Genomic DNA, 27,271 nt, shown 5'->3' with positions numbered 1-27,271 from the left:
TGGGCTGCCCAACAAGACTCTCTCAAAACAAACCAAACGAAACAGCCTCAGGTGGCAGTTCACCCAGTAATTCCAGCAGCTGGGAGGCAGAGTCAAGAAGACAGCTGCGAGTTAATAACCGAGTTAATAACCGGCATTTTAGAGGCCGCCCAGGGCTACAGAAAAGAGACATACTGGGGGCGGGGCAGTGGATAGAGGCAGAAACCTCTCCTGCAACCTTCATTCCTGATCCCTTGCCCCACCCTCAAGTCTCCAGGCAGGGCTGGTTCAAGGGTTAGAAGCCTGAAATTCTGCCCCCTATTTGCCAAGTACCACTTTAGTGCCACTCCAGTGGCTCAAGCAATGCTAGGAATGGCAGGAAAATAAACAGTTCTTAGCCCCTGTTAAAGTTTAGCTGAATGCAGACCCAGATGTTTTCAGACACTTCAAGCAGCTGGGCTCTGTGGCTGCTATCATGGATGATACCATCAAATGACCACTGATCGCTTTTTCCCCCCAGGCCTGCTGATGATCTAAAGCCAAAGTCCCAGTAAACCAAACAGGTTTTTCCAAGGCTGACCCCCCAAAGACCTCGATTCAAGTTGGCGTCTTCCTGTCGGTATGCTGCATCACGCATGGTCAGTCCTCCCCTACCGTGAGTTTCCTCATCTACACCATGGGAAGAATTCGAATTAGTACTTGTTCAAATATGGCGGCATATGCCTCAAATCCCAGCACTTGGGTGGTGGAAGCAAGAAGATTAGAAGTTCGTTTGAGCCTAGCCTGGAATACATGAGACCCTATTTCATAAAACCAGTTAAGTAAATAAATAAATTATAACTTCATAAATCATAAAGCTTGAAATAAAAAAACTCAAGACCTTGAAAATTCACAATTTGGTTTTAGGGAATCCAAGAGAGTTTCCAAAGTCTTTTCGAAGGTTTTGTTTTTTGTTGTTTTTTGTTTGTTTAAGTTAAAGTGAGAGTGAAATGGCAAGGGTTTCTCAAAAAAAAAAACAGTTTATTTATGTTTATTGTATGTGCATGAGTGTTTTGGCCGCATGTGTGTCTGTGTACCACATTGGTGCCTGATGCCCAAGGAGGCCAGAAGAGGGAGTCAGACATCTGGAACTGGAGTTACAGACAGTTGTAAGCTGCCATGTGGGCGCTGAGACCAGAAGCTGAAAGAGTCCCGGGAGAGCCATTTTAATTTAGAATTCTCTTCTCTCCAGAAGGGAGAGATGGGCTGGTGATATTGTGAAAGCCCTGTGATCCTAGCACTCCTAGGGCTGAGTCAAGATTGCTAGGAGTTGGCAGCCTGTGCTACAGTGTAGGACGTTGTCTCAGAAAAACATGAAAGACCAAACTTAGGAAACTACCAATCAGGAAACAATCCAAGAAAGGCTTATTTCAAAAGATTTTAAAGCTTGGTCTGCCTAGGGACAAAAAAAAATGGCTTTAACAGTGAAACTAACCATGGCTAATACAAAGGAAAGTATTTGATTTTACACTACCATTCTGTATCTTTCATAGTTTAGAAATGGTTAAGTACCCAACAGAGGAGTGGAAGCCCAGTTTGGTGGTGGCTCAAACCTACAATCTAGCACGTGGAAGGGTGAAGCAGAATGTCTCCCAAGAGTTTTTAAGACTATCTGGGGCTACAAAGTGAGTTCTAGACCAGCCTGGGCTAGAATCAGACCTCTATCAAGACAAACAAGCCAGGTATGGTGGCGGTCAAGCTTGTAATCTCAGCACTGTGGAGGCAGAGGCGGGAACACTGGTAAAAATTCAGGACCAATCTGCATTATGTGGAGAGTCCCAGGCCAGCCTAAGTTATAGGGCGAGATCCTGCTTCAAAAATTAACAACCAGTCAAAAAGCCCGACACGGAATACATGTGCTAAGAAAACAGAAGGGAAGACTGACTGAGGGGAGGAAAGGGACCTGCCAGGGGTCTTAGGGTGAAGGACACACAGGAGGGCAGCTGGGGAGGTGAACAAAGGATAATTTCACATATGGATATACTTTCACAAAGTATCATTTTACATAAGACCATGAGACTTTGTCTCAAAATACTAAAAACTAAGAGAGAAACGTTGTGTTCCTTAAGGACAGAGTTCTGAGAAGCTGAAGAACGAGTCAGCAGTGAAAGCTGAAATACAGTAAGGTGGAAACTAAACCTCAGTATAGACACAAAGACCTCCCCGTATATATTCACTCTCCTCTCCTCCCAGGGATCCTCATCCCTTCTTAAGCATCCTCGTCACTATCTCAGCTCTACCAGGCTCAGGCACTCCTAGGAAGATGGATGGACCAGCAACACACAACACAGGAGGCCAGCAAGCTCCTTCACCTAAGAGACTCAAGTCGTGGTGGTCATTGGGCCTTCATGAACAAGGACCAGGCGTGACTTGCACAAAAGCAAGCAGAGCTCATTAGTCAAGCACACACCCCTCCCCCACCTCTCCCTACTGGGCATCCGGCCCCCCTAGGCCTCACTCCCTGGAGGCTTCTGCTCTTCTAGCAACAGCCAGTGGGGTGGAGACCAGATCTCTAATCAAGCACCACACTAGATAGGTGTGGCACTCGCAGGAGAAAACCCATACCTCACAGAACAGTCCCGAGGGGTTAGAGGGGTACTGTGTCTATCAGGGATTTCTTAGAGGAAGAGAAACCTGCCCTCTCTTCCAGTAGCTTGAGTGGGCCCCTCCACAGACTTGTGCCTAGTTAAGTGTTTGCACTCCTGGGTAAAAGGAAGTAACCCAGCAGATGAGCCCCTCTACATCCCCCTCACCTCCCAGGGGAAAGTAGTTTGAGCTGAGGAGCCCTGGAAGGGGGCAGAGCAGGAGTCGGGGAGAAGGGGGGCGGCTGTGGGAAAGGTGGATGGGCGTGCGGGATCCGCCCTGAGCAACTTCCTCTCTCCTCCCTGCTTCTCTGTTACCATGGGGCTCTTCTGGGACAGTGGTAGCCTTGCTCCACAAAGGCGCCAATTCCTGGGCCGGGAAAATGTTCTCAGAAGTAGAGTCCTCTTCCCAGTGCCCAACAACCCCGAGTTTCCACTGCCTCATCCCAGAGGCGGGGAACTGGACCCTGAGAAAGGATGGCCCCTCCTTATCCACACTTCTAGTCCGGACACCGCCTCACCCTCTAGAGCGCTCAAATTAGGACCCCACTATCTTCTCCTTCTTTGGGCCTTGAGGGACAGTCCGGTATCCCCCCCCCCGCCCCCGGCAGGCCTGTGGCCAGGCAAGTCCGCAGCTAGGGCTGCAAGGGTCAAACTGGAGCCCCCTGGAGCAACAGCGCCAGTCCCCGGCACTCACCGTCTTCGGCATGGTGGCGGCAAAGGCGGAGGAGTTGGTGAAGTTTGGCTAGAAACTGCCGGGCTGTTCTGAGCGCGCAGTACACTTCGGCAAGGACTCGGGAGAGAGCCGGGTGCTCAGATTGGGTCCCACTCTGGTGTCGGGCGACTGCTCCGCTTCCTGCTAACGGGCCACGACTTTGCAAACCCCACCCAGGAAAGAGCCGCCCCCGTTGCGCCGCTCGCTCCTTTATGTGGCCGGGCTTCCGCGCCTCTCCCCGCCCTCCCGCCAGCCTGCCCGCGGCTTCGGGCATCGCCCCGCCCAGCCCGGCCCAGCCCAGGGCAACCACTCCGGCCACGTGGGGGGCCAGGCCGGGGTCCCAAACGCACCGAGAAGGACTCCCACTCCCCACCCCGGCCCCCTCTGCCCCCCTCCCACTTTTCTCAACTGTCCCTAGCCCCTGAAGTTTCGACCCTCAGACTCCGCCCCCAGTCTGAGCCAGAGCTTTACTGGGGGGCCACACCCTAGCCAGATGCTTTTGCAGCTCTCCACTGTGAGTTACCACTGTTGGGGAACCCGTTGCCCCTTAGAGCTGCCCTATTTCCTCTCTAGGCATCCTTACTGATTAGAAAGTTCCCCCTGTGTACGTTTGAACTCTTCGCTGTGACTTCCAATCACGCTTCATGTAAGCTCCCTGGGAACACAGATCCTCTGCTGTCCACAGCAGCTCCTCAGAGTTCTGCTACTCTCAGGAAAATTTTCTTGACTAAATTGCCTCAGCTCCTCCTCAACACTTCATTCCCCTCTCTGGGGTTCATTTCACCTGTCACGTTTCCTTCTACATTGTTTGGGCCTCGTGTTCTTCAGAACTGAGGTATTTTCCAAATATCTGTCTTCTATGTTCACTTTCTTTCCTCCTATTCCCAGGCTCAGCTCTACTCAGATTGGTACCGTGGACCTTTCTTTAGCCCTTCCCCAACACATTACTTTTGTTTGCTCTGTCACCAGAGCTGGCCTTAAACTCATTATGTAGCTTAGGTTAGTCTTGAACTCACTGTCCTACCATGTTCCTTAGGTTAGTCTAGAACCAATAACCTACTACCTCTACTGGATTTCAGGTGTGTGCCGCCATTTCTACACATTCACTCTTTTTTTTACCACAGGGTAGTAGCAGTAGCGGGTTGACTTGGACTCCAGAGCCTCCTGCTTCTGCCACCCTAGTGCTGAGATTACAGGTATGGGCCCCAACACCAGACTCACTTTCACTTTTTGATAAGTGTCTAAGTCTCTCAGGTGAGATATACCCTCCTGTTCTGGCAACTGTTCAGGAGCACGGATTTTGTGTCTTTTGTCAGGGAAAGTACCATATACTTCGGTGATGGAGAGTCAAATACAGAAGAGTGGAAAGGCCATTTAAAAGGGGCGACCAGAACACCCACCTGGCTTCAAATCATGGTTTTATCATTAACTCACCCTGTGTCCTCTGCACTCTCTTGGGTAAGTCCCTTCCCCTCTCTGGCATTGAGTTTCCCTTTTCTGGAACAATGACCAAACTACTGGGTTTCCAAGGTCCTTTCCCATTCAAACATTATAAAAGGAGGAGAAAGAAGTAGCCTGCTCAGAAAAAAAAAAAAAACCCACAAACGTGATTGCATTAAGTCTTGCATTGGCACTCAGAAACCTAACAGTCCTATTTCCTCCTCTCACAACTTAACAGAGTCCATGAATCAACATGCCCCCATTTCTGTCGCTGACACCACAGTTCATTAATAGGTGCTGGGGGAGGGAGGAGAAGAGCATTCCCTGACAAAACCTGGGTATCTGCCCCAAGGAAGAGCAGCATCTTTCAGAAGACCTTGGTAGAAGGAGTAAAAATAATAGCCACTCACATTCCTTGATACTGTCATGGCCCATAGACCTCCTCTCCCCCCACCCCACCCCCGCCACAAAGTTAAAGGAACTTACTGATTCCTTCATTCATGTTCACCTAGAGCCTAAAGGATTTGGGTACTAGAATAAATACCTAAAATAAAATAAGGTCACTGCAGACTAGTTCAACTTTCTGGAAAGTGGAAATCCCCAGCATGTCATTCCCTACCCCCCATGTGTATGTGCACACCCACAGCCACACGACACTCCCATCTACTCCCCGCAAATACAAGCACAAAGAAAAGCTGGGTAGCATGTCAAGGAGCTGAGTAAACTACTAAAAAGGTAAGGGAGGCGTAGGAATCCAAGTGGAATGGAAGAGGATGCTGTAAAGTGGGGGAAGGTAGGAGAGGAAAGGAAGAAGTCAGAGTCTGAGGGAGATGAGTGGGGTTGGACCTAGGGGAGGAGAGATTGCAATAGTACAAGTCAAAAATAATGGTTAAAACCAGGGGCAAAAAAGAACCAATGAAGTAATGCCTCACATTCCCACTTCACCAGACAGACGCTGGTTAAAGTGGGGATGGTTACTGAGGTCAAGAAACTGGACATGACTGGGAGGTTAGACTTCAAATAGTCTCCCTATCGTCCCAGCAAAGTAGAGGCAACTGTGGCGCTCTGCTGTTCTTCACTATGGGCAGGGAAATTCATCTTAGTTCCCTACCTCCTGGTACACCACTCCATGTTTCCATGATCAATACTTCTATTCTTCCCCCATGCAACTGCTTGTTGTGATCATAAGTGACCTGAGAATTATACCCATCTTTCTGGGACCAGATTAATCCCGACAATTAAGTTTAGATATGATCTGGCTTATGCCAGCCTTTGTGGAGAAAAAGATGTGAGAATAAAATCTAGCTGTTTGCATATAGATTGGCTCCTCGGGGAGAAATAGGGAGCATGAGAAGAGTTTTAGATGAGGTAAATTCCTACCATTCAAGGAAGGTTAGACAAGTCTGTTATCAAACAGTAAAGCTAGGTGAGGGCCACTATGAGGAGATGCAGTGCAGGAGCATTCTAGACCCAGTGTCCAGGAAAGCTTGAGACATCATAATCAAGGGACAGGAGACCAAACCTAAGATTTAGGGGCTGGAGAGTTGGATCCATTGGTAAAATGGTTGCACAATAAGCATGACGAGTTGAATTTGAATTCTACCATCTACCTATAGCCTGACAAGGAGGTGCATGAGAACAGGGCAGAGACAAGTAGATTCCAGAAGCTCTTGGGCTAGCCAGCCAAGATAATTAGTGAGCTGCAGGATCAGCAAGAGATCGATCATGTGGTACACTTTTACATAAATCAGTCTTATAGTAGTCAGGTTAGAAAAGACTCGCCACAGTTCTATGGTTCTGATTATCAAAATTTGCACGTGTATTATTGCAATCTCTCCTCTTTGTCCAACCCCACCCATCTCCCTCAGACTCTGACTACTTCCTTCCCTCTTCTACCTTCCCCCACCCTATGGCATCCTCTCCCACTCCACTTGGATTCCTATGCCGCCCTTGACTTTTAAGTAGTTTGCTCAGCTCCTTAACATGCTACCCAGCTTTTTTTTCCTGTGTGTGCATGAGTTTACAGGCATTGATGGGTGGATGTAGTGTGTGTAGTTGTGCACATTCTGAAGCTAGACAGTACTATAAAAGAATATACTGCTGTCACCCCAACAGAAAAAGTTCACCCCGTGACATAATATGGCTGAGAATATAAGCCAAAGTAACGGGGTACTCTTTTCTTGGAAATGAAACACAGAGTTTGAGTGACAACAGAGAAAATGTTATCTACCATATAGTGAGGATTAGGGACTCACATCATGTCACAAAAGACTTTTCAGAGCTAGAAATGAGGAGATTGAGAGTCTGGGAAATGAAGTACCTTTTGGAAAATCACGTGGTCTCTTAATAACAAGATCAGAAGCTGGGCCTGGGTCGTAGGAATTTAAGTCTACTTTCTTTCCACCAGCCCAAACCCATGACCTCAGTCCCAGGCTGGGACAGGCATACTTGGAGAGGAGGCACATTTTGTGATTCCTATCAGCACAGCACCTAATGGGCAGGCTGGAAGTGGGGACAGCGGATGGGGAATAAGCAGCAGAGACCAGGCATCTTGCCAGCATCCAGTGCCTGGGGATATTTATTATTAATCACACTAATGGACGGCAGGGAGAGGGTAGGGTTGCTTCCTGGTTCTCCTCACATAAAAAGTTGTAAGCATTTCAGGAGCTTCCCCCAGCCAGCCGATCAATTCAATTTGAACCAGTGTCCTCTTGGAATATGAAGTGGGTCCTGTCCACAGGGACTCCCAGTCTAGTCAGTAGATCCCAGTTCTGTTCCCAAAGAGCAGTGGGCAGCCATATGTGACCAGTCTGCATGCGCTGCTTGTGCTCCCTCCGGAAAACATGCACAGTTCGCACTCTATACTTCTAGAAGGATCTGCCCCATCCCTCCATCCTGCTGTGTGTGCCACAGTGCCGGCTACCTCTTAGGGGCCAGGCTCTGTGAGGTGTGCTCACCCTCATCCTCCCCAGCAGCTCTGTATCTGTTAGTGGGTTTGTTGTTAGCGTCGTCTGTTATGTGCAGAGTATCACCTTGGTGAATTCTCCTCTGTTGGACCCTTCCCGTTGGTCACCAAGCCGTGCTCTTTGTGTGTCTGTCCTTTACAGCTTCCTCCCTGCCGTGTCTACCAACAGTACCTCAGGTCCTCCCTAACCAACTCTTTTGAATTGTGAAAACAGGTGCCCCCCTGGTCTTCCTGCCTCTGGGCTGCCCTGCCCTGGCCATCCTCCATGTGGTTACCATGGTGATCTTCAGGAATGGCGACTTTGACCTGTCCTGAGAGTTGGCTGGTGGCCTGCCCCAAGGATGCACACACTTCCCTTCCCAGCCTTCTCTTCTTCCCACAGCTCCCCAGCACAGGCCTTGCCCTCTAGCCAGGCCACTCTGGCCACAGGCAGTGTGCACCCTCTTGTCCCTGGGCACCTGAGCCTCACCTACGGGAAGCCCTCCCAGTCTCTGCTCCCTCCTTGTGCTTTCTGCTTCCCCTGAGCTCCTGTAGCCAATTCATGGTGCTCCTCAGGCCTCCCCTCCACATTCTCTTTGTTCCATCAACTGCTGCTGTTTTCTTTCTTTCCCTCCATTCCAGGAGGACAGCTCTTCTTATTTCTAGCCCTGCAGGTTTACCAGAATATATTCTGTTTTGGTCTTTTAAGGGCAAATTTGGTGTGGTGTTGGTGCTATAATGGTTAGCATAGCTGCCTTCTAAGGGCAAAGTTCGACTTTATACTTCCTCAGCTTCTCCTGTTAGGAGACAAGACCAATGGAGGTGGCCTCTCTTGTCTCCTTACTACTGTCTCAGTTCCTAACAACAATAAAAAACTCATACTATCCCAGCTTAGCTGTTAGTGTACTTTAGAGAAACATTCTGTTGTTGTGCACAGAGGCATTTACAAGGTCATTCACTGCAATACTCTAATAATTAAATAAAACAATCTGAATGACAATCATTAGTGAGCTTTTGAACACATTATTATAATACTGAAAATGTAGCTCAGTGGGGCCACACAAAAAATAGTATATCAATTCAACAGGGTGTTATTCAGCCTTAAAAAAAACCCACAAACTACCATGAAATGAACTTTCATTCTATTATCAAGTCACAGAACAATATTAATGATATAATACCATTTATGAATTATACATGTTTAAAAGTCTCCAGAGGAGAAAGATAAATGGCAAGCTAATAACAATAGTTATCTCTGGAAACAGCAGAGGTATTGAGAAGAATAAGGGGGCTGGAGAGATGGCTCAGTGGTTGAGAGCTCATTCTGTTCTTCCAGGGAACCTGATTAGGTTCCCAGATTCCATCTGGGGCAGATCACAACCCCCTATAACTCCAGCTCCAGGGGATCTGTAGCCTTGTTCTGACTTCTGCAGATACTGCACTCAACTACACACACACACACACACACATACACAGAGAGAGAGAGAGAGAGAGAGAGAGAGAGAGAGAGAGAGAGAAATTTTAAAAAGTAGAAATGAAACATTTGAAAAAGAAGAGGAGCTTTTACTTCTCAATGTATATACTTTATTTGCTTTTTACATTCAATTTTTTTCAATTATCATAAATTACTGTGGTGAGGGAAGAGTGGAATTAGGGCATGGTATTCTTTTGTGGTTGTTTGTTTTCAACAAGGTTGCAGTGGTTGTTGTGTGTTGCTGGAAGTGGATGCTGGGAACTAAACCCAGGTCCTCAGGAAGAGCAGTATGCACTCTTAACCTCTGATTCACTCCTCTAGCCCCTGGAATACTGTAATTCTTCTGAAGCCCTTACTAGCCTAGAACTTGCTATGTGAAGCAATCTAGCCTTGAACATGCAGTACTCCCAGTGCCTCTGTCTCCAAATGCTACAATTACATGTGTGTGTACACCACAAAGCCCAGGATAAATTACTTTAAAATAACATATAAAATAATCCAGGCACAGTGACTCGAGCTCATAATCCTAGCACTCAGAAAGGTAAGGCCAGAGGACTGCAGCAAATTTGAGACCATTCTGGGCTACATGGAATGTTCTAGGCCAACCTGAGTTATATTGTGAGATTTTGTAATAAAAGAAAAGAAAGAAGAGTTGGGGAGGCTGTTCTGTGTTGAAGAGAACTTGCTGTTCTTATAGAGGACCCTGGTTCAGTTCCCAATCTGTTGGTTCCCAATAACACTGTAACTCCAATTCCAGAGCCAACTCCCTCCCTGGCCTCGAAGAGCATCAGACATGTACATGGAGCACACATACACACAGGATTTAAAAGGGAGTTGGGAATGTAGTTCAGTTGATAAGATGCTTACTTAGCATCCAGGAAACTCTGGGTTTGATCCCAGTCATGACATAAAACTGGGTTTGGTGGCACAGGCCTGTAAACTCAGCAGAAGGACCAAAAGATGAATTGGATGCCAGCGTGGGCTGTATGTGATGTGACCCCCATCTCAATTATAAAATAAAATACAATAACTAAATAAAACAGAGAAGTAAAGAAGGAAGGTAGAAGGAAGGAAAAAAGGAGAGGGAGGGAGGAAGAAAGATAGAGGAAGTAGGAGAAGAAAATGTGGGGGAAAAAAACTGAGCCGGGCAGTGGTGGCACACACCTTTAATCCCAGCACTCGGGAAGCAGAGGCAGGCAGATCTCTGTGACAGGTGAATCTCTGTGAGTTCGAGGCCTGCCTGGTCTACAGAGTGAGTTCCAGGAAAGGCACAAAGCTACACAGAGAAACCCTGTCTTGAAAAACAAACAAAAAAAAAACCTGGAAGAGAACCAAGAAATTGGCTCGGTGGTAAGGGTGCTTACCACCAAGTCTGATAACCTTAGTTTGATCCCTAGGACTTACATGTTAGAAGTAAAGAACTAATTCTCCCCAGTTGTTCTCTGGCCTCTGAATGTGTACTTTGCCATGTGCACACGTTCAAGCAAATACGTGTGTTGGAGAACATCCTTAGCTATATAGTGAGTTGAGACCAGCCTGGGCTACATAAGACCTTGTCTCAAAACAAAACAAAATTTTAAAAAAGGTCATGGCTCAGTAGGTAAAGGTGCTTGCCATGCACCTTTAATCCTAGAGTCCACATGAAAGTGGAAGGAGACAATTTATTTCATATTTCCAGGAATAATGATTGATGTGGGAGGGCCCAGCCCGCTGTGGGTGGTGCTATCCCCAGGCAGGTTGTATAAGAAGGGTAGTAGAGCAAACCCTGAGGAGCAAACAAGTAAACAACATTCGTCCATGGCCTCTGCTTAGTCACTGCCTCCAGGTTGCTGCCCTGAGCTCCTGCCCTGACTTCATGATGGACCATCAATTATAAGTGGAAATAGGCCCTTTTTTCTTTCTTCACCACCTTATTTTTGGGCAGGGTTTTGTCACAGCCGCAGAAACCAAACTAGGCCACCATCCATGTTGGAGTTTTGGCTGGCTTAATCCTGTGCAGGTAACTACAGCTGCTGTGAGTTCATGATTGCCATAGCTGCATCATGTCCAGAAGACAGCATTTCCCAGAACTCGCCCCCATCATGTTTCTTCCATTATTTCTGTCTCTGCTTCCTTGATGGTCTCTAAACCTTGGTGGAAAGTTAATAAAGATTTCCCATTTAGTGATGGGTACCCAGTCTCTTCTCAGTACATTGATTGTTGCCCGATGCAAAAAGAAGCTTCTCTGACAAAGGTTTATAGAGTTCAGGTCTACATGTATTTAGAAGGAAAATTGACAACATGATCATTTAGGAAAATAATAATAGCATCTTCTACACTGGGTCTATAACTTCCCCAGTCACAGGCTTTTGACCAGGATTATAGTCACACACGTGAATTCATTTGTGATTGGATTTGGCCTCAATTCAATCAGCAATCTGTTAGTTACCCCTGTCATGTCACGATTGCTACCCTGGCAATAGTAGTTGGTGTTATAGCATGTAGGATCCAGGGCTGGGGAAGTCCATTGATGTATTTTTCTATACTGTTGCCTATATTACATAGTACCTCTCAGTACTACGAAAGCTAGCCCACCAAAAGGAAGTTTCCCTATTGGTTTGAAATTGGTTTCTCATGTCTAACAGCTACAGTGTGTGGACAGGGTTTCACTGTGTAGTTCAGCCTGGCCTTGAACTCATGATCCTCCTACCTCTACTTCAACAGTGCTGGGACTAGAAATATGGGAAGTGTGTTGCACATGGAAAATGATGATCATAGCGGTGTGTTTTGCAGGTATAAGCATTAGTGCTTGTGGGGCGTTTACCCACCAACCCCACTGCTCCCCAGAGTTTTCTTGAGTGCGAGCAGCAGGAAATATTAGATAGAAAGATTTATATTGCAGAGATAAACAGATAGAAAATACAGGATAGCCTCGAGAAGGCCTGGAACCTTTTCCAACGGCCCGACTGTCTCTGCCCCAGGGTATTTATAGAGACGCCAAGGGGTGGAGCAAAAGACCTCCCCCCCCCCCCCAGCACAGCCAAGTGCAGACCATCTCAGACACCTGCACTCAGGCCTGTGGCCCTAATCATCCTCTTGCTGTGTAAAGCCACGAGGAGCCTGAAAACAGGCTCCCACAAGTGCTCAGTCAGATATATGTCTCTTTGATCATGTGTATTTTCTGTATGCTCCTGGGCCTTCCTGTTACTGTGCTCATTTGTTTGCATGTGTGTTCTTGGGCCAGCTATGTATTTCCAGGTAGATCTGATAGGCAGTCGCCTCTTTCACACTTTATCTCATTCCTTAGATCCTAGCCTCAGGCTAGAAAACATTCTACAGTCTTTCAACTAAGAAATGCAAATCAAAAACATTACTAAGTTCATATTAAGAGCTTTCTACCACACCAGGCAGGATGCTGCATATCTGAGGTGTCAGATGTTGTGGAGACTGAGTTAGGAGAATCATGAGACCAAGGCCAATCTGGGATGTACTGAGACCCAATCTGCGGGGGGAAGAAAGACTTCCCTTTCCTTCTCACGATGCCAATGGTCCTGTTTTATATTCAGCTCAGCCATACATGTGTGCAGCTGTAAACCCAGGTGTGGCTGTCTCAGTGAGGAAAATGGGGGTTCCTCCTCCACAGCTGAAGTGACCTCTGAGCTAGCCGCATCATGTTTCTGGGCTTCCCTAGTGACTCTGAAGCAAGCAGTCCTGGCAATGTAATGGTTCAGGGGAAGAGAAAGACCAGTCCTCTAGTTTGGCCTCACATTCATACCCCTTCCAACTATTCAGCTTCCCCTTCTCTAAAAATTTGGGTTTGGGGAGTCTAAGAGATCTCGCTGTACTCTCTTCAAGACAATACAGATTTAAATGTTCACCCTGCTGAATTGGTCAATAGCTGTCCAGCCATTAATCTTATGTATCAGAATGTTTGAAAAAGAAGAAAATATCCCATGTTTAGCTCATGGAATGAAATGATCAACTCTCTAAAAAGCTAAAAATCATGGCTGGGCAGTGGTGGCACACATTTTTAATCCCAGCCACAGGAGGCAGAGGCAGGAGGATCTCTGTGAGTTCGAGGCTAGCCTGGGCTACAGAGTGAGTTCCAGGACAGGCTCCAAAGCTATACAGAGAAACAAACAAACAAACAAACCCTAGAAATCACAATCCTAAAAGATCATAGTTATAGTGGTTGTGATGGTGTACCCCTATAAAGCCAGGACTTGGGAGAAAGAGACAGGGAGATCAGAAATTCAAAGCCAGCATGGGCCACATAGTGAGTTACAGAACAACCTGGGCTACATGATACTCTGTCTCCAAACAAAAAGAACAACAATGATCACACCTTTACCATCTTCTAGGCTTTAGGTCCTCAATTTGTTTTATTTCTTCATTGATTTTGATGTTTTATTATATCTTCTTTTTGATACAATTTCTCACATTATAGCCCAGCTTGGCTGGGAACTCACAATGTCTAGCAAAGTCTAGCTTAAAGTTCACAGTAATTCATCTGCTTCAGCCTCATAAATGTTAGAACTACAGGACTACACTGCTTAGCTTATGCTCCCATTTTATACATGAGGAAACTAAGGCTAAAAGAAGTAAATGAATTTTCTCAGGGTGGAAAACTAGTTAGAACTTTCAAGCCAGTGTTCCCTGAAGTGAGGGTCAAATGAGTTCCTAGGAAAGATGAATGGCCTTGTAGTTCTGTATCTTCTGCAGTGAAGATATCATAATACAGAAACTAAAATATTTCGGGGAGGAGAAAAGCTACAGAGGCTGGCTAGTGGGTTTTACTATTAAGATGCAACCCAGACTACATGCCTAGCATTGCTAGAGACAGAATCTGAGACCCAGGAGTCCGTGGGCTTTTCTTGTGCAACAGATGCTCAGGAAATGGAGGGGTTATTGTTCCTACTGTGGCATGTTGTCTAGATACCAACAAAAGCTCCCAAAGGAAAGGGCTGTAGCTTGCTTTTTCTTTTCATCTTCTAGAAGCTTGTCTAGTGCCAGGCCTCCTGATTGATGATGCTTGCGACAGAGATGAGATCATCTTCATTCTCTGGCCAAAGCCTCAGTCTAGATCCACCCACTGCCTAGCTGCACCCCTAAGCCACAACTGTATTAATTAGCTTTCTGGTGCTCCAATGTTCTAGTTGCCTCCATTTTTCAGGGTATTAGACTGACCCCGAACATCTTGGGGGCCACAGACAAGCTTATGGGCATAAGGGAGCTCCTTGCTATCCTCAGGGCACTGGCATTATAGATTGTACTGGGGATGTACTCACCACATCTACTGCTTCATCAGCACATTTACTCTTAAAAAGGGTTTTGTTTTTGTTTGCGATAGAGTCTCATACTGTAGCTGCCCTGGAATTTACTATGTAGCCCAGACTGGCCTCTAACCCATGCCAGTCCTCCTGCTTCAGGCTTCTGAGTGCTGAAATTATAGGCATCAGCTAACATGTCTAGATGCCATATTTAGTCTTGCAAAACTGTTTGCCACCTGAATTGTCCCACTTCCTAGGCAAGGCTGCACATGGACAGTTTCTATTTGCTTACAGTGACATACTTTTCTAGCTCCTGCCTTTTCTTCTTGCAGCAGCTTAAATACCACTTATTCTTGCTGCTGTTGATTTTGCTTTTGTAGATAGAGCCTCATTTAACCTCAGCTAGCTTTGAAATCTACCAGTAGCCAAGGAACTCCCAATCCTCCTGCCTCTACCTCCTAGATGCTGGCATCACAGATACTGGCTACTCCATCAGCCAACAGAACTTGCTCATTCATTCTCAAATAGAATTTCTCTCTTTGCCAAAGAAAACAATGTTAAATGTAATGTGCAAAATGTATTCCTCTCCTGACACTTGTTATTTTTGTTGTTGTTTTGAAATGATGTAGCCCAGGCTATCCTGGAACTCACTATGTAAACTAGGCTTTCCTGGAATCTTTAAAGATTCTCCTATATCAGCTGAGTGCTGGGATACAGAAATGAGCCAATACAACTGTTTATGGTACTTATCACAGCTTTCCTAATGTATTTTAGTTATATATTTACTTGTTTAGTAACTAACTCCCAGAAGTAGGCAATATAGTATTCCTTCAAAGATATTTACAACTGAGTTTTCAAAAACAATAAATGTTATATTACATTGTAAAAAGGAATTAAATTTGCAGTCGAGTTGACATACTGATATTAGCTTGAATTACCCAAATGCACACCATATATTCACAGGGTCTCTATGAAACCAGTATCAATCCAATATCAAAACCAGGTTAAGACTAACAACTACAACAAAGAAAACTATAGACTAATATCATAGATTAATATAATTTAAAGACTGTTCAATAAAACAATTTCAAAGCAAGTACAGACAGGCATCAAAAAACATTATGCACCATGACCAAGTTTAGATTTGGAGATGATGCGACATAGGCAAGTCATTCAAGGAAATAAACCACTTAAGTGCACTTGAAGTCAAAAAAATCAGTTGATCATGATCCATAAAATCCCTTGATAAAAATCCAACATGTCTTCATGATAAAAGTCATAGAAATAGGTCAGAGGGTGCTGGTGTATGCCTTTAATTCCAGTACTCAGGAGGTAGAGGCAGATGGGTCTCTGAGTTTGAGGCCAGCCTAGTGGACAGAACAAGTTCCAGGACAGCCAGGGCTACACAGAGAAATCCTATCTTGAAAGAAAGGAAGGAAGGAAGGAAGGAAGGAAGGAAGGGAGGGAGGGAGGGAGGGAGGGAGGGAGGGAGGGAGGGAGGAAGGAAGAAAGAAAGGAAGAGAGAGAGAAAGAAAGAAAGAAAAAAAGGAAGGAAGGAAGGAAGGAAGGAAGGAAGGAAGGAAGGAAGGAAGGAAGGAAGGAAGGAAGGAAGGAAGGAAGAGTCATAGAGAGAGTAAGACTACAGGGATCCAGCAGCCAGGGCTGCGACTTTAGTCCTTAAAAGGAAATAAAGTAATAAAAATAAAATAAGCCATGTAAAGATGGAAAATACACAGAGACTGTGGATACTGTATATTATTATGCTGTCTTCGGGATTTTTAACTACAGAGAGACATTTGATTATTGGGGCTGCTAAGTAAAACCAACATACATATTTTTTAAAGGTATCTTGACTTCAAAGTTTGGGTGTAAAGATACATTGCTTTGGAAAAGAGGTTCTGCTTTTGTTTCTACAGAAGATGAGAACATGTGGATTGTTTCTAGGTTAATATGGTTTGATGGAGCAAGACCTCCTGAAAAATCTCCAATGGGAACAGATAGCCCAAATGATCTAACATTTCAGAACACCTCTGTGCAGTTTCCTCTGAGTTCTGCATCCAGAAAGGCTTCAAGGCTGGTGGCTGGGATGATCCAGCCTCATAGACTATTCCAGTCAGGACTTGACCATAATCCTAAATTTTCTCAGGGTCTCCCAAAGATTACCAATGCCCCCTGCTATGGATATTGCTCTGTATGCTGTGAATGTGTTGCTCTGATTTGGTTGACAAATAAAACACTGATAGGCCAGTAGCCAAGCAGGAAGTATAATATAGGCAAGACAAACAGAGAAGAGAATTCTGGGAACAGGAAGGCTGAGTCAGGGGAGACGCTGCCAGCCACCACCATGAGAAGCAAGATCTAAAGATACCAACAAGCCACAAGCCATGTAGCAAAGTATAGATTTATAGAAATGGGTTAAATTAAGATAAAGATCTAGCTAGCAAGAAGCCTAAGCCAATAGGCCGTACAGTTCGTAATTAATATAAGCCTCTGTGTGTTCATTTGGGTCTGAGCAGCTGTGGAAATGCAAGGATGCAGCAGTCGGGTGGGCAAAGGAAAATCTTCAGCTACAAATGGTGCCCAATGGCTCGAGTTTCCTTCAGCTACAGCCCCCAGTCAGCAAGAAGTAGCCTAGAAAACTAAATTCACATTCCCCCAAAATGAATTATGGATATTTGTCTTTGTTTAAAATGTTGGTTACAAATTGCTATGGACAATGGTCAGGAAAATAGCTAAACAAGGGAGATTAGATTCAGGGTTTTTTGTTTTGAAAAGAAAAAAAGGGGGAAATGCTGTGTAATAATGCTTTTATACACTGTAATACACACATATTGATTTAGTAAAACACTGACTGGCCAGTAGCCAGGCAGGAAGTATAGGCAGGGCTGCCAAACTAGGAGAATTCTGGGAAGAGGAAAGGAGAGATGGAGTCACCAGCCAGACACAGAAGTGAGATGAGAATGATGGACTGAGAAAATATACTAAGCCACATGGCTAAACATAGACAAGAATTATGGGTTAATTTAAGCATAAGAGCTAGTTAGTTATAAGCCTGAGCAATAGGTCAAACAGTTTATAATTAATATAAGTCTCTAGGATTGGGCAGGAAAGAAACTTCTGGATACAATATCTCAACATAATAAAAGCTATATAGGAGAAACCCACAAACAATATCACCCTAAATAGAGAAAAACTTGAAGCCACTCCACTAAAATCAAGAACAAGACAGGGCTGTCCACTGTCCCCATTCCTTTTTAATGTTGTGCTCAAATCACTAGCTGGAGCAATAATGGAAGAGAATGAAATTAAAGAGATACACATAGGAAAAGAATAAGTCAAAATATTCCTTCTTGAAGATGACATGATATTATAATAGCAGATCCCTAAAAACAAAAATTACCTGAAAACTTCTGGAAATGGTCAACAGTTTCAGCAACATGACAAGATTCAAAATCAACTTGCAAATATTAAAAGTTTTTTTATATACCCAAAACAAACATACAGAGAAGATTATAAACATACTTCCATTCATAATAGCCTCAAAGAAAATAAAATATCTAAGAATAAACCTAACCCAGGAAGTGAAGGACTCTATGCTGAAAACTTTAAACTTCTGAAGAAAGAGACAGAGAAAGACACAGAAAATTGAAAGATATCCCATGCTCATGGATTAGTAGAATTAACATTGTGAAAATGACCATTCTTCCAAAATCCCTTTATAGACTTAATGTAATACCAATCAAAATCCCTATCTCATTTTTCACAGAAATAGAAAAACATCCTAAAATCCATATGGAACTACAGAAGATGTTGAATACCCTGAACAATCCTGAGCAAAAAGAATAATGCTGGAAGGATTACAATTCCAGATCTCAAGATATATTCCACAGCCACAGCAATAAAAGCAATATAGTACTGGCACAACACGGATATGTAGATAAATGGAACAAAATCAAAGGCCCAAACACAAGTATACATAACTTCAGCCATCTGATATTTGGCAAAGATGCTAGAAACACAAACTGGAGAAAAGAAAGCATCTTCAACAAATGATGCTGGGAACAATTCAATGTCCATGTGCAGAAGAAGTATTAAATTTGAGCAGTATCTATCACCTTACACAAAAATTAACTCCAAATGGATCATAGACTTAAGTGTGAAAACTGAAACAGCGAAACTACTAGATGAAATAGAATAGGTAGTACCCTACATGACAAAGATGTAGGAAAGGAATTTCTGAATAGTACTCCATTATTTCAAGATTGAATAATCGACAAGTGGTATTTCATACAACTAAAAAGTATCTGCCCAGCTAAAGAAAGAATAAATTGAGAGAAGAAGAAGTCCACAGAATGGAAAAGAATCTTTGCCAGCTGTCCATCTCACAGAGGATGCATATGCAGAATATATAAAGAACTCAAAACCGGACTCAAAACCTCAAACGACACATTCAAAATAGGCTTGAGATCTGAACAGAGAGTTCTAGAAAGAAATAAAAATAACTAATAAATATCTAAAAAAAAAAAACCTATTTATCTTCCCTAGCACTTGAGGAAATGCAAATCAAAACAACTTTGAGATTTCATCTTATCCTATCCAGAATGGCAAAGATCAACAAAACAACTGACAACAAACACTGGAGAGGATACTGGGAAAAGTGAACCCTCATTAAGTGTTGATGGAATTGCCAACTGGTCCAGCTACTCTTGAAATCAGTGTGGAGAATCATCAAAAAACATGAATAAATCTATTATATGACTCAGCTATACCATTCCTCTGTATATGCTCAAAGGACTATCCAGCCATTATTCTTGTTGCTTACCCACAATAGCTAGAAAATGGAAACAACTCGAATATTCTTTAACTGATACATAGATAATGAAATGTGGTTCATTATACATTATAGAATACCATTCAGCTGTAAAGAAAAATAAAATCACAAACTTTGCTGGTAAATGGATGGAACTAAAAAAGATCACATTTAGTGAGGTTATCTAGGCCCAGAAAGACAAATGTTGCATGTTCTTTATTACATGAGGTCCCTAATACCAAATCTTTAGATGTGAGTATATAATCTAGAATAATTATAGAAACCAGGAAAGCAAAAAGAAATCATTGAGGTCAGGAGGAGCAAGAGAGAGGAGAATAGTAGGGTATAAGTGATCTGAGGGGGAAAGGAATAAAACTGAGTGGGGGCTTTTGTTAGGGAGGTGGTAGAGATAAATACAGAAGGAGATAGGATGGTAAAATAACTGTTAGGATGTCGAAATAAGTCATAAGGAATTATACTATTAACTATCTACTTAAAATATCTATAATACCTGAGGGTCTGTGTGTACATATACACACATAGTTAAATGAAATTTTCCTGTCTGGTTTGACAATCCTCCCCTCAAGAGCCAAAGACTATCTAAACACCAACACCTGCCATGAGAAGCCTTCTTTTGAATTGTTGATTAGAGTTGTCCAGGAGACTCCTAAAATATTACAGACTACCGCTATTGCCTTTGGTTGCCCCCCAGAAGTGGAAGGTAAATCCCAAGTGCTATAGACACCACACACTTCAGATACTAGACCCAGAGGACCCAAGCTGCATCTGACCTGAAAGCCTCCTCCATAAGTATGAAATGTTTATATATATTCAGGGTCTCACTGTACAATTCTAGTTGACCCTGTACTTGTGGAAATCCTCCTGCTTCTCCTTCTGGGATTACAGGTAAGCACCACCATACCCAGCATTTTTTTGTGGGTGCAACAGGATCTTAGTTCAGGTTGGCCTCTAACTCTATGTAGCTGAAGACAACTTCTGACCTTCCTGCTTCGACTTCCCAAATGTGGAGATTGTAGGCATGCACCACTGCTCTTGTCTATATTTAGTGGTGTTTTACAAAACCTTTGAATGCATATGTATGGTGTATATACTTGTTCATTGTTTTAGGATTTTATTACTGTGAAGAGACACCATGACCATGGAGACTCTTATAAAGGAAAACATTTAATTGGGGCTGGCTTACAGTTCAAAGGTTTGTTTATTTCATTATTGTCATGGCAGAAAACATGGTGACACACAGGCAGACATGGTGCTGGAGAAGGAGCTGAGAATTCTATATCAGGATCTGCAGGAAGAAGGCAGAGAGAGAAACTGGGCCTGACTTGAACATTTGAAACCCCAAGGAACCCCCTCTCCCCAGTGACACACTTCTTCCAACAAAGCCACACCTACCCCATCAAGGCCAAACCTCTTAATCCCTCTAAGTAGTGCCACATCCTAATGACTAAGCATTCAAATATATGAGCCTATGGGGGGTCATTCTATTTCAAACTACCACATTCAGTTGCTTTACACATGTGAATAGAGACCAGATGTCAGTGTCAGGTTCCTTTTTGGCTCAATCCACCTAGTTTTTTGTGACAGGCACTCAGAATGAACCCGATGCTCATTGATTTGGCTAAGGTACCTGGTCAGTGAGCTTCGGGGATGTGTGTGTGTGTGTGTGTGTGTGTGTGTGTGTGTGTGTGTGTGTGTGTGTGTAACTAAAACAATTTTTTTAAAGACTGAAGATGTGGCTCAGTTAGTGGAATGCTTGCTTAACATGCATGAAGCCCTCTATTAGATTTTTTCACCACTAGTTTTAAAAAACTAGGCAAACAAACAGAAAAAAAATGGCATGTTGATGGACACCTATGATCCTGCACTCAGGAGGTAGAAACAAAACCATTAGTGAATACCAGACCAGGCAGTACTATACACAAAGAACATACTGGAATTTGTGGGCGAGGCTCTCATTTTACTTCATTGTATGGAGTTACACTAGTATGAATTAAAAGTGAATATAAAATAATTGTATTATATAAGGCATGAAGTTTTGAAGCATGTGACAAGAGACAGAAAAGATATTCTGTTCATTACCTAGAAAACCTTTACTTAAGATTCAGAGAACCACAAGTACTTAAAACTCATGAACTTCTGATTGCTGCAGGCATGTGCCAAAATACTAGTGCTAGTGTTTTGGTGGATGTGGTGGGAGGAAGGGGTCTCATACTGTAGATCAAGCTCTCTTGAAACTCACTATGTAAGCTAAGGCAACCTCAAACTGAGCCCCTTCCCTCCCCTCTCCTTTCATTCAATGCTCACTGTGTAGCCCCGGCTGTCCTGGAATTTGCTGTGTAGACCAAGCTGGCCTATCATGGAAGTCTATCCGCCCCTGCCTCCTGAGTGCTGCCAGATAATGGTGGTGCAGGCCTGTAATCTCAGAACCAGGATGTAGGAGTATCATGTAGTTGAAGTTTTCTCCAGTCCTGCCCAGCCCCATGGACCCTGCAACCACATATAAAATAATCACCCAGAAGTTTATATTAATTAAACTGCTCGGCCATTAGCTCAGGCCTACCACTGACTAGCTCTTACACTTAAACTCAGTCCATTTCGGTTAATCTGTATGTCACCACATGTTCCGTGGCTTTACCTGTTGCCTTTACATGCCACTCCCTGGATGGCAGGCTGGCATCTCCTGACTTAGCCTTCTTCCACCCAGCATTCCCTTCTCTCCTTAGCCCTGCCTACACTATCCTTCCTGCTTGGCTACTGGCCAATCAGCATTTTATTTATCAATCAATCACAGCAACATACATTCACAGCATACAGGACATCCCACAGCAGTATCAGGAATTCAATGTCATTTTTAGCTCCACAGCAAGTTGAAGGAGATCTTAGGATGCCGCCCAGAATTTTATATTCACTAGTTAAGTATTTTGTCACTTAAGCTATGCACATCCTTATTTCCTCTTATGGAGCTTACACTAGTTTTTCATTAAATTTGTATTTGTTTTTGGGTGGGGGGGTGTACTGAGGCACACATGTGGAGGTCAGAGGACAACTTGATGAGTTAGCTCTCACTTCCACCACATGGGTCCTTAACATGTCTTCTTCACTCATTGAACAGTCTTTCTGCCCCTCTTATGGACTTCCAAACACTGCCATATGTCAGAACCTGTCCTAGATTCACTTCTGTTACTGTGATAAAATATCCTGACCCCCCCCCAAAAAAAAACTTAGGAGAAAAGGGCTTTATTTTAGCTTCTAATTCCAGCTAGCTACATCATTTCCACCGTCAGAAATGAATGCAAATATCCACCCTTAATAAACCAAGTCAAATGTAATTTCCTCCATGAGAGTACTCCACCCTCAACCCCATAGCCTACAGAAATTCCCTTCTCTCCGATACCATAATGCTTTGGATGTTTACACACCCAGAAACATGATTTAGGAAAATTAAATGGGACAAAAAGAAAGAGAACTATGCCATGGGGACTTAAGAGTGGGTGGGTTTTTTTCCATGAAGCCCAGAAGATACGTGGGAGAGCTCTGTTTATAAAGATGGTAATAAGGACCAGAGCAAAAACCTTGAGAGACTAGTGCATGTCAGAGCTAGAGGAGTGCTGATGTCCTGACCCAGAATAGCCTAGAAAGTACATTTTGGGCCCCAAATATACATGGCTCAGCCCAGACAGAAGGGTGGGGTGGCCTTCCTACCAGCCGCATGTCCCAGGGATGAGTCAACACAAGGCCTCAACTCCAGTATTCAGTGGTTTGGGACAGAAAAATATAAGTTTTCTTCTGAGATTGAGAGCAAGTCTAGAACTTTCTTACTCTTTTTGATAATCCCTCTGCTTGGCCTAGAGTTACAAGTGGTTAAAGTGCACTAATCAGTCACAGTAGCATCCACCTGTAATCCCAACACTTGAAGTGCTGAGGTAGGAAGATTGCCAAAGTATGAGATATAGCTATGAAAATGCAAAACAGAAATCATTAAATACCTGACCATAGCCTAAAGCCTTCCAGTGGTATTCTGACACCTGCAGGCTAAAGTCCTGACTCCTTAGTAGAGATAATACAGTCAATTTTATCTCCTATAAAAGTACTCAGCTCCTGAAAGCCCCTGTGCTAAACTGACAAAATCCTGTTTTCTGATTTCCTTACTCCACTAGATGATAACTGGGTTGTTCCCAGCTTCAGAACATCCTCCCATGTTTATCAGGAAAACAATTACATTTTTTTCTAGCTTCATCTCACTGAAGAAGTATTCTACAACCACAGATGCCTCCACAGGCTTAATTCCATCCCCCTGCCTTGAGCTCGCATAGCTCTTTTTTTTTCCTACACAAAAATGTATTTGTAGCCAGGCAGTGGAGGGGCAAGCCTTTAAGTCCAGCACTTGGGAGGCAGAGGCAGGCAGATCTCTGTGAGTTCGAGGCCAGCCTGTTTTACAGAGCAAGTACCAGGACAGCCAGGGCTACACGCAAAGAAACCCTGTCTCCAGAAACCAAAATCAACTAACCAACCAAACCAAAACGAAACAAAACACATGTATTTGTAAAGTAAAACATAATGTCCTCCAAAAGAAAGTGTGGATTTATGGGGTCAGAGATGTGGCTGGGAAGTAATACACAACTCTGGAAAGGAGCAAAGCACCAACAGTACTGAGTTTGAAAGCCAGCTCCTAGCTTTGATGAATCTTGGGGTGTTAGATCATTTACTCTACTTCTCAAGGTCTCCATCTGCCCCTTCATTGGGCTTTATTGTTGTTGTTTTTGCCATGGTGAGGATTTAATGCACAGCCTTGCATATGACCACAGTTTCCCCTCCTTCCTCTCCTCCTGCTCTTCCTTCTCCCCTCTGCCCCATTGTTAGGAGTCCCACAAATAGAACAAGCTACATAACTGTCACATATATGTAGAAGGCTTAGGTCAGTCCCATGAAGGCTCCCTGGTTGTTGGTTCAGACTCTGTGAGTTCCTATGAGCCAGGTTAGTTGTTTCTGTGGGGTTTCTTACTATATTCTTGACCTCACTGGCTCCTGCAATCCTTCTTTCCTCTCTTCCACAGGATTCCCTGAGCTCAGTCTGTTTAGCTGCGGGTCTCTGCATCTGTTTCCATCAGTTACTGGGTGAAGGCTCTCTGATGGCAATTGAGGTAGTCACCAGTTCGATCACAGGGGATGGCCAGTTCAGTCTACCTATCCACCATTGTTAGGAGTCTTAGCTGGGGTCATCCTTGTAGATTGAGGGAGTTTTCCTTGCATCAGATTTCAACCTGACCCCCAAAAGCCTCCCCTTTCAGTACTCTCCCCCTCCACCCACCCACCCCCAACCAATCTCTCAAGTTCCCATCCCTACACAACCCCAGTCTACTCAGGAGATATCTTCTATTTCCCCTTCCCAGGGAGATCCATGCATCCCCCCTTAGGCCCTCCTTGTTACCTAGACTCTCTGACACTGTGGATTGTAGCAAAATATGGAACACCTCATAAATCTGCGTGTCATCCTTACACAAAGGCCATGGTAATCTTCTCTGTGTTATTCCAATTTTAGTATATATGCTGCAGAAGCGAGCACTAGAGTTCTGACATTCTAAAATTATTTATTTGTTATTATATTAGGGGGGTGGGACCTAAGACCTTACATATGCTAGGCAAGCACACTACTACTGAGCTATACTCTGGAAGCCCTGATATCATAGGATTATTTTTAATATTGGGTGAAGACGTAATAGTACTTATAAATGAGAAGAAATGCATAACTGTTTTAGTTAGGTTTTAATTGCTGTGATAAAATGCCATAATCAAAAGCAACTTGTGGATGAAAGGGTTTATATGGCTTACATGTCCTGATCATAGTCCATCAAAGAGGAAAGCCAAGGCAAGGACTCAAACAGGGCAAGAACTGAAGCAGAACCATGAAGGAACACTGCATACTGGCTTTTTTCAACTGGCTTTCTCATACAACTCAAGATCCCCTACCCAGAGTTGGCACTACCCACAGTGGGATGGGCCTCTCCACATCCATCATTAATACCCCACAGAGTAGCCTACGGACCTGATGGAGCCATTTTCTCAATTGAGGTTCTTCTTCCCAGATAACTCTAGCTTGGGTCAAAATGACAAAAAAACTAACCAGAACAATAATCAAGAACTAGCCTGACACCCCACAATAGATATTTCAGATGTAACTGGCAAACATCTTGTGACATTTTCATCATAGGAAAAGGCCTATTATATAAAACATTCTACCCTGAAGTCCATTTAGTGCTTTATAGGTCACTAAGCCCCTTCACAAATATTCCATTTTCCAGCAGACAATGAAAGAAGCAAATAGAGCAGCGTTTAAAGGCTCACCTCATTTCACAGAACAGAAACTGACAAAAGGAAAGTGGTTATTCTAATAAGTGCTTGGACAACTTACAGTTTTGTTTTGTTTTTAGGAGACACAGTCTTGTGATATATCCTAGGAAGGCCTTGAGCTTGTGATACTCCCATCTCGAGACTTCTGAAAGCTGGGGTTACAGGTGTGGGATAGCATACCTGGTGTGCTTTAAGGTTCAAATACTTGTATTCGCTCTATGTTGATTAACCAATCATTCAAATGTGCCTGCTGTGTGTAGGATTTGAAAGTTTGTTTTCTGTTTGTTTGTTTTGAGATATGGTCTTATGTATCCCAGGCTGCCCACTAACACACTATGTAAGCTAGAGTGGAGGATGACCTGATTCTCTTGCCCTCCGCATATACCACTGCCCTGTACCACCACACTTTATTTATTCTGTAATGGGGAGAGGCCCAGAGCTTTGTGCATGCTAGGCAAACACTCTGCCATTTCTGATATATGCCCAGTCAAACTTGCAATTTTTACATTAGAAAAGTCACAGATTAATTAGAAACTTGGTTCGCCCTAGCTAAGAAACTAGTCCTTCCTGTTCTCAGTCACTTTTGAAACAAGGGGCTATAGTTAGGGAGCATTAAAGTCCTGTCATCTCTTACCCATGGATCCTGCCCTACATGAGACCAGGCAGGTAACCCAGCCTCTACTTTTCTTCTCTCAGGCTGAATTCCATCTTACTGTTTCTCATGGTTTAGTGATTCATTTCACTCCGGTGGGAAGTTGTATAAAATTAACAAAGCACAGAATAATTGAATTAGAACCTTCTAATTGGAATGAAATCTGGGCACCATATTCTTTAAAAAAAAAAAAAAACACTTTAGGATTTTTTTTTAATATATGGGTAGGAATAGTAAGTACTGATTCTAGCTCTTTTACTTTAAAAAAAAATATTTTAGCTCTTCTACTTTTAAGCAGAGACCCTGAATAGAAAAACTTCATCCTTGGACTGGGGAGATTGTTCAGTCAGTAATGGTTTGCCATAAAACCATAAGGAACTGAGTTCATATCTCCAACCTAAAATGTTGGCATGGCAGTGTACACCTGCAATCTCAGCACTGAGGAGGCAGACAGGAGGATCCTTGGGGCTTGCTGGCCAATTAAGTCTAGCCAGTTGATAAGCTCCAGGTTAAGTGAGAAAAACTAAGATGGAGAGTGATAGAAGAAGTAGAAGAAGATCCCTAACATTGACTCCTGGCCTGCAGTGACCCACACACACACACACACACATACACAACACACAGACACACAGACACATACAGCATTTTCTCTCTCTGTCTCTGTCTCTTCCTCTCTCCCTATATGGCAAAAGGAAACCTTTACACATGACCAATAAAAATGCAAGCTTATGCGTCCTCTATGTAACTTAGTATGATGTTTCCTCAAAGACTCTAAAAATAGACCAACTGTATAAGCCAGCTAGTCCACTCCTGGGTACTTACCCAAGGACTTTGAGACAATGGATCACAGAGATACTTGTACATCAATCTTTATTGCAGCCTTATTCACAAGAGCTTAATTGTGGAATCAGCCTAAGCATTCAAGAACAGAATGGATAAAGAAAACTTGGACCAGTGTGATGTCTTAGCAGGTAAAGGCACTTGCAACCAAGTCTGAAGACCTGAGTTCAATCCCTGG

The 27,271-nt window shown here is 43.7% G+C and overlaps 1 protein-coding gene and 1 non-coding gene across 2 annotated transcripts in view; both read right to left on the bottom strand.

The window, feature by feature from the left end:
• Msn (moesin) overlaps positions 1-3,521 on the bottom strand; it is a 74,590-nt gene extending 71,069 nt beyond the window's left edge. Inside the window, exon 1 of the mRNA XM_028888864.2 lies at positions 3,298-3,521. Coding sequence (XP_028744697.1) covers positions 3,298-3,309 — 12 coding nt within the window. The 5' untranslated portion in view covers positions 3,310-3,521. The remainder of the gene's footprint in view (positions 1-3,297) is intronic.
• A 21,188-nt stretch (positions 3,522-24,709) lies between these two features.
• Positions 24,710-24,816, bottom strand: LOC114706503. The gene has a single exon (XR_003736537.1). It is a non-coding gene; the product is annotated as a U6 spliceosomal RNA (small nuclear RNA).
• Positions 24,817-27,271: the final 2,455 nt, after the last annotated feature.

Source organism: Peromyscus leucopus, chromosome X (genome assembly GCF_004664715.2).
Source record: "Peromyscus leucopus breed LL Stock chromosome X, UCI_PerLeu_2.1, whole genome shotgun sequence".
Classification (NCBI taxonomy): domain Eukaryota; kingdom Metazoa; phylum Chordata; class Mammalia; order Rodentia; family Cricetidae; genus Peromyscus; species Peromyscus leucopus.
Note: the sequence above shows the minus strand (reverse complement) of the source record. Positions and strands in the feature narration are given on the sequence as shown.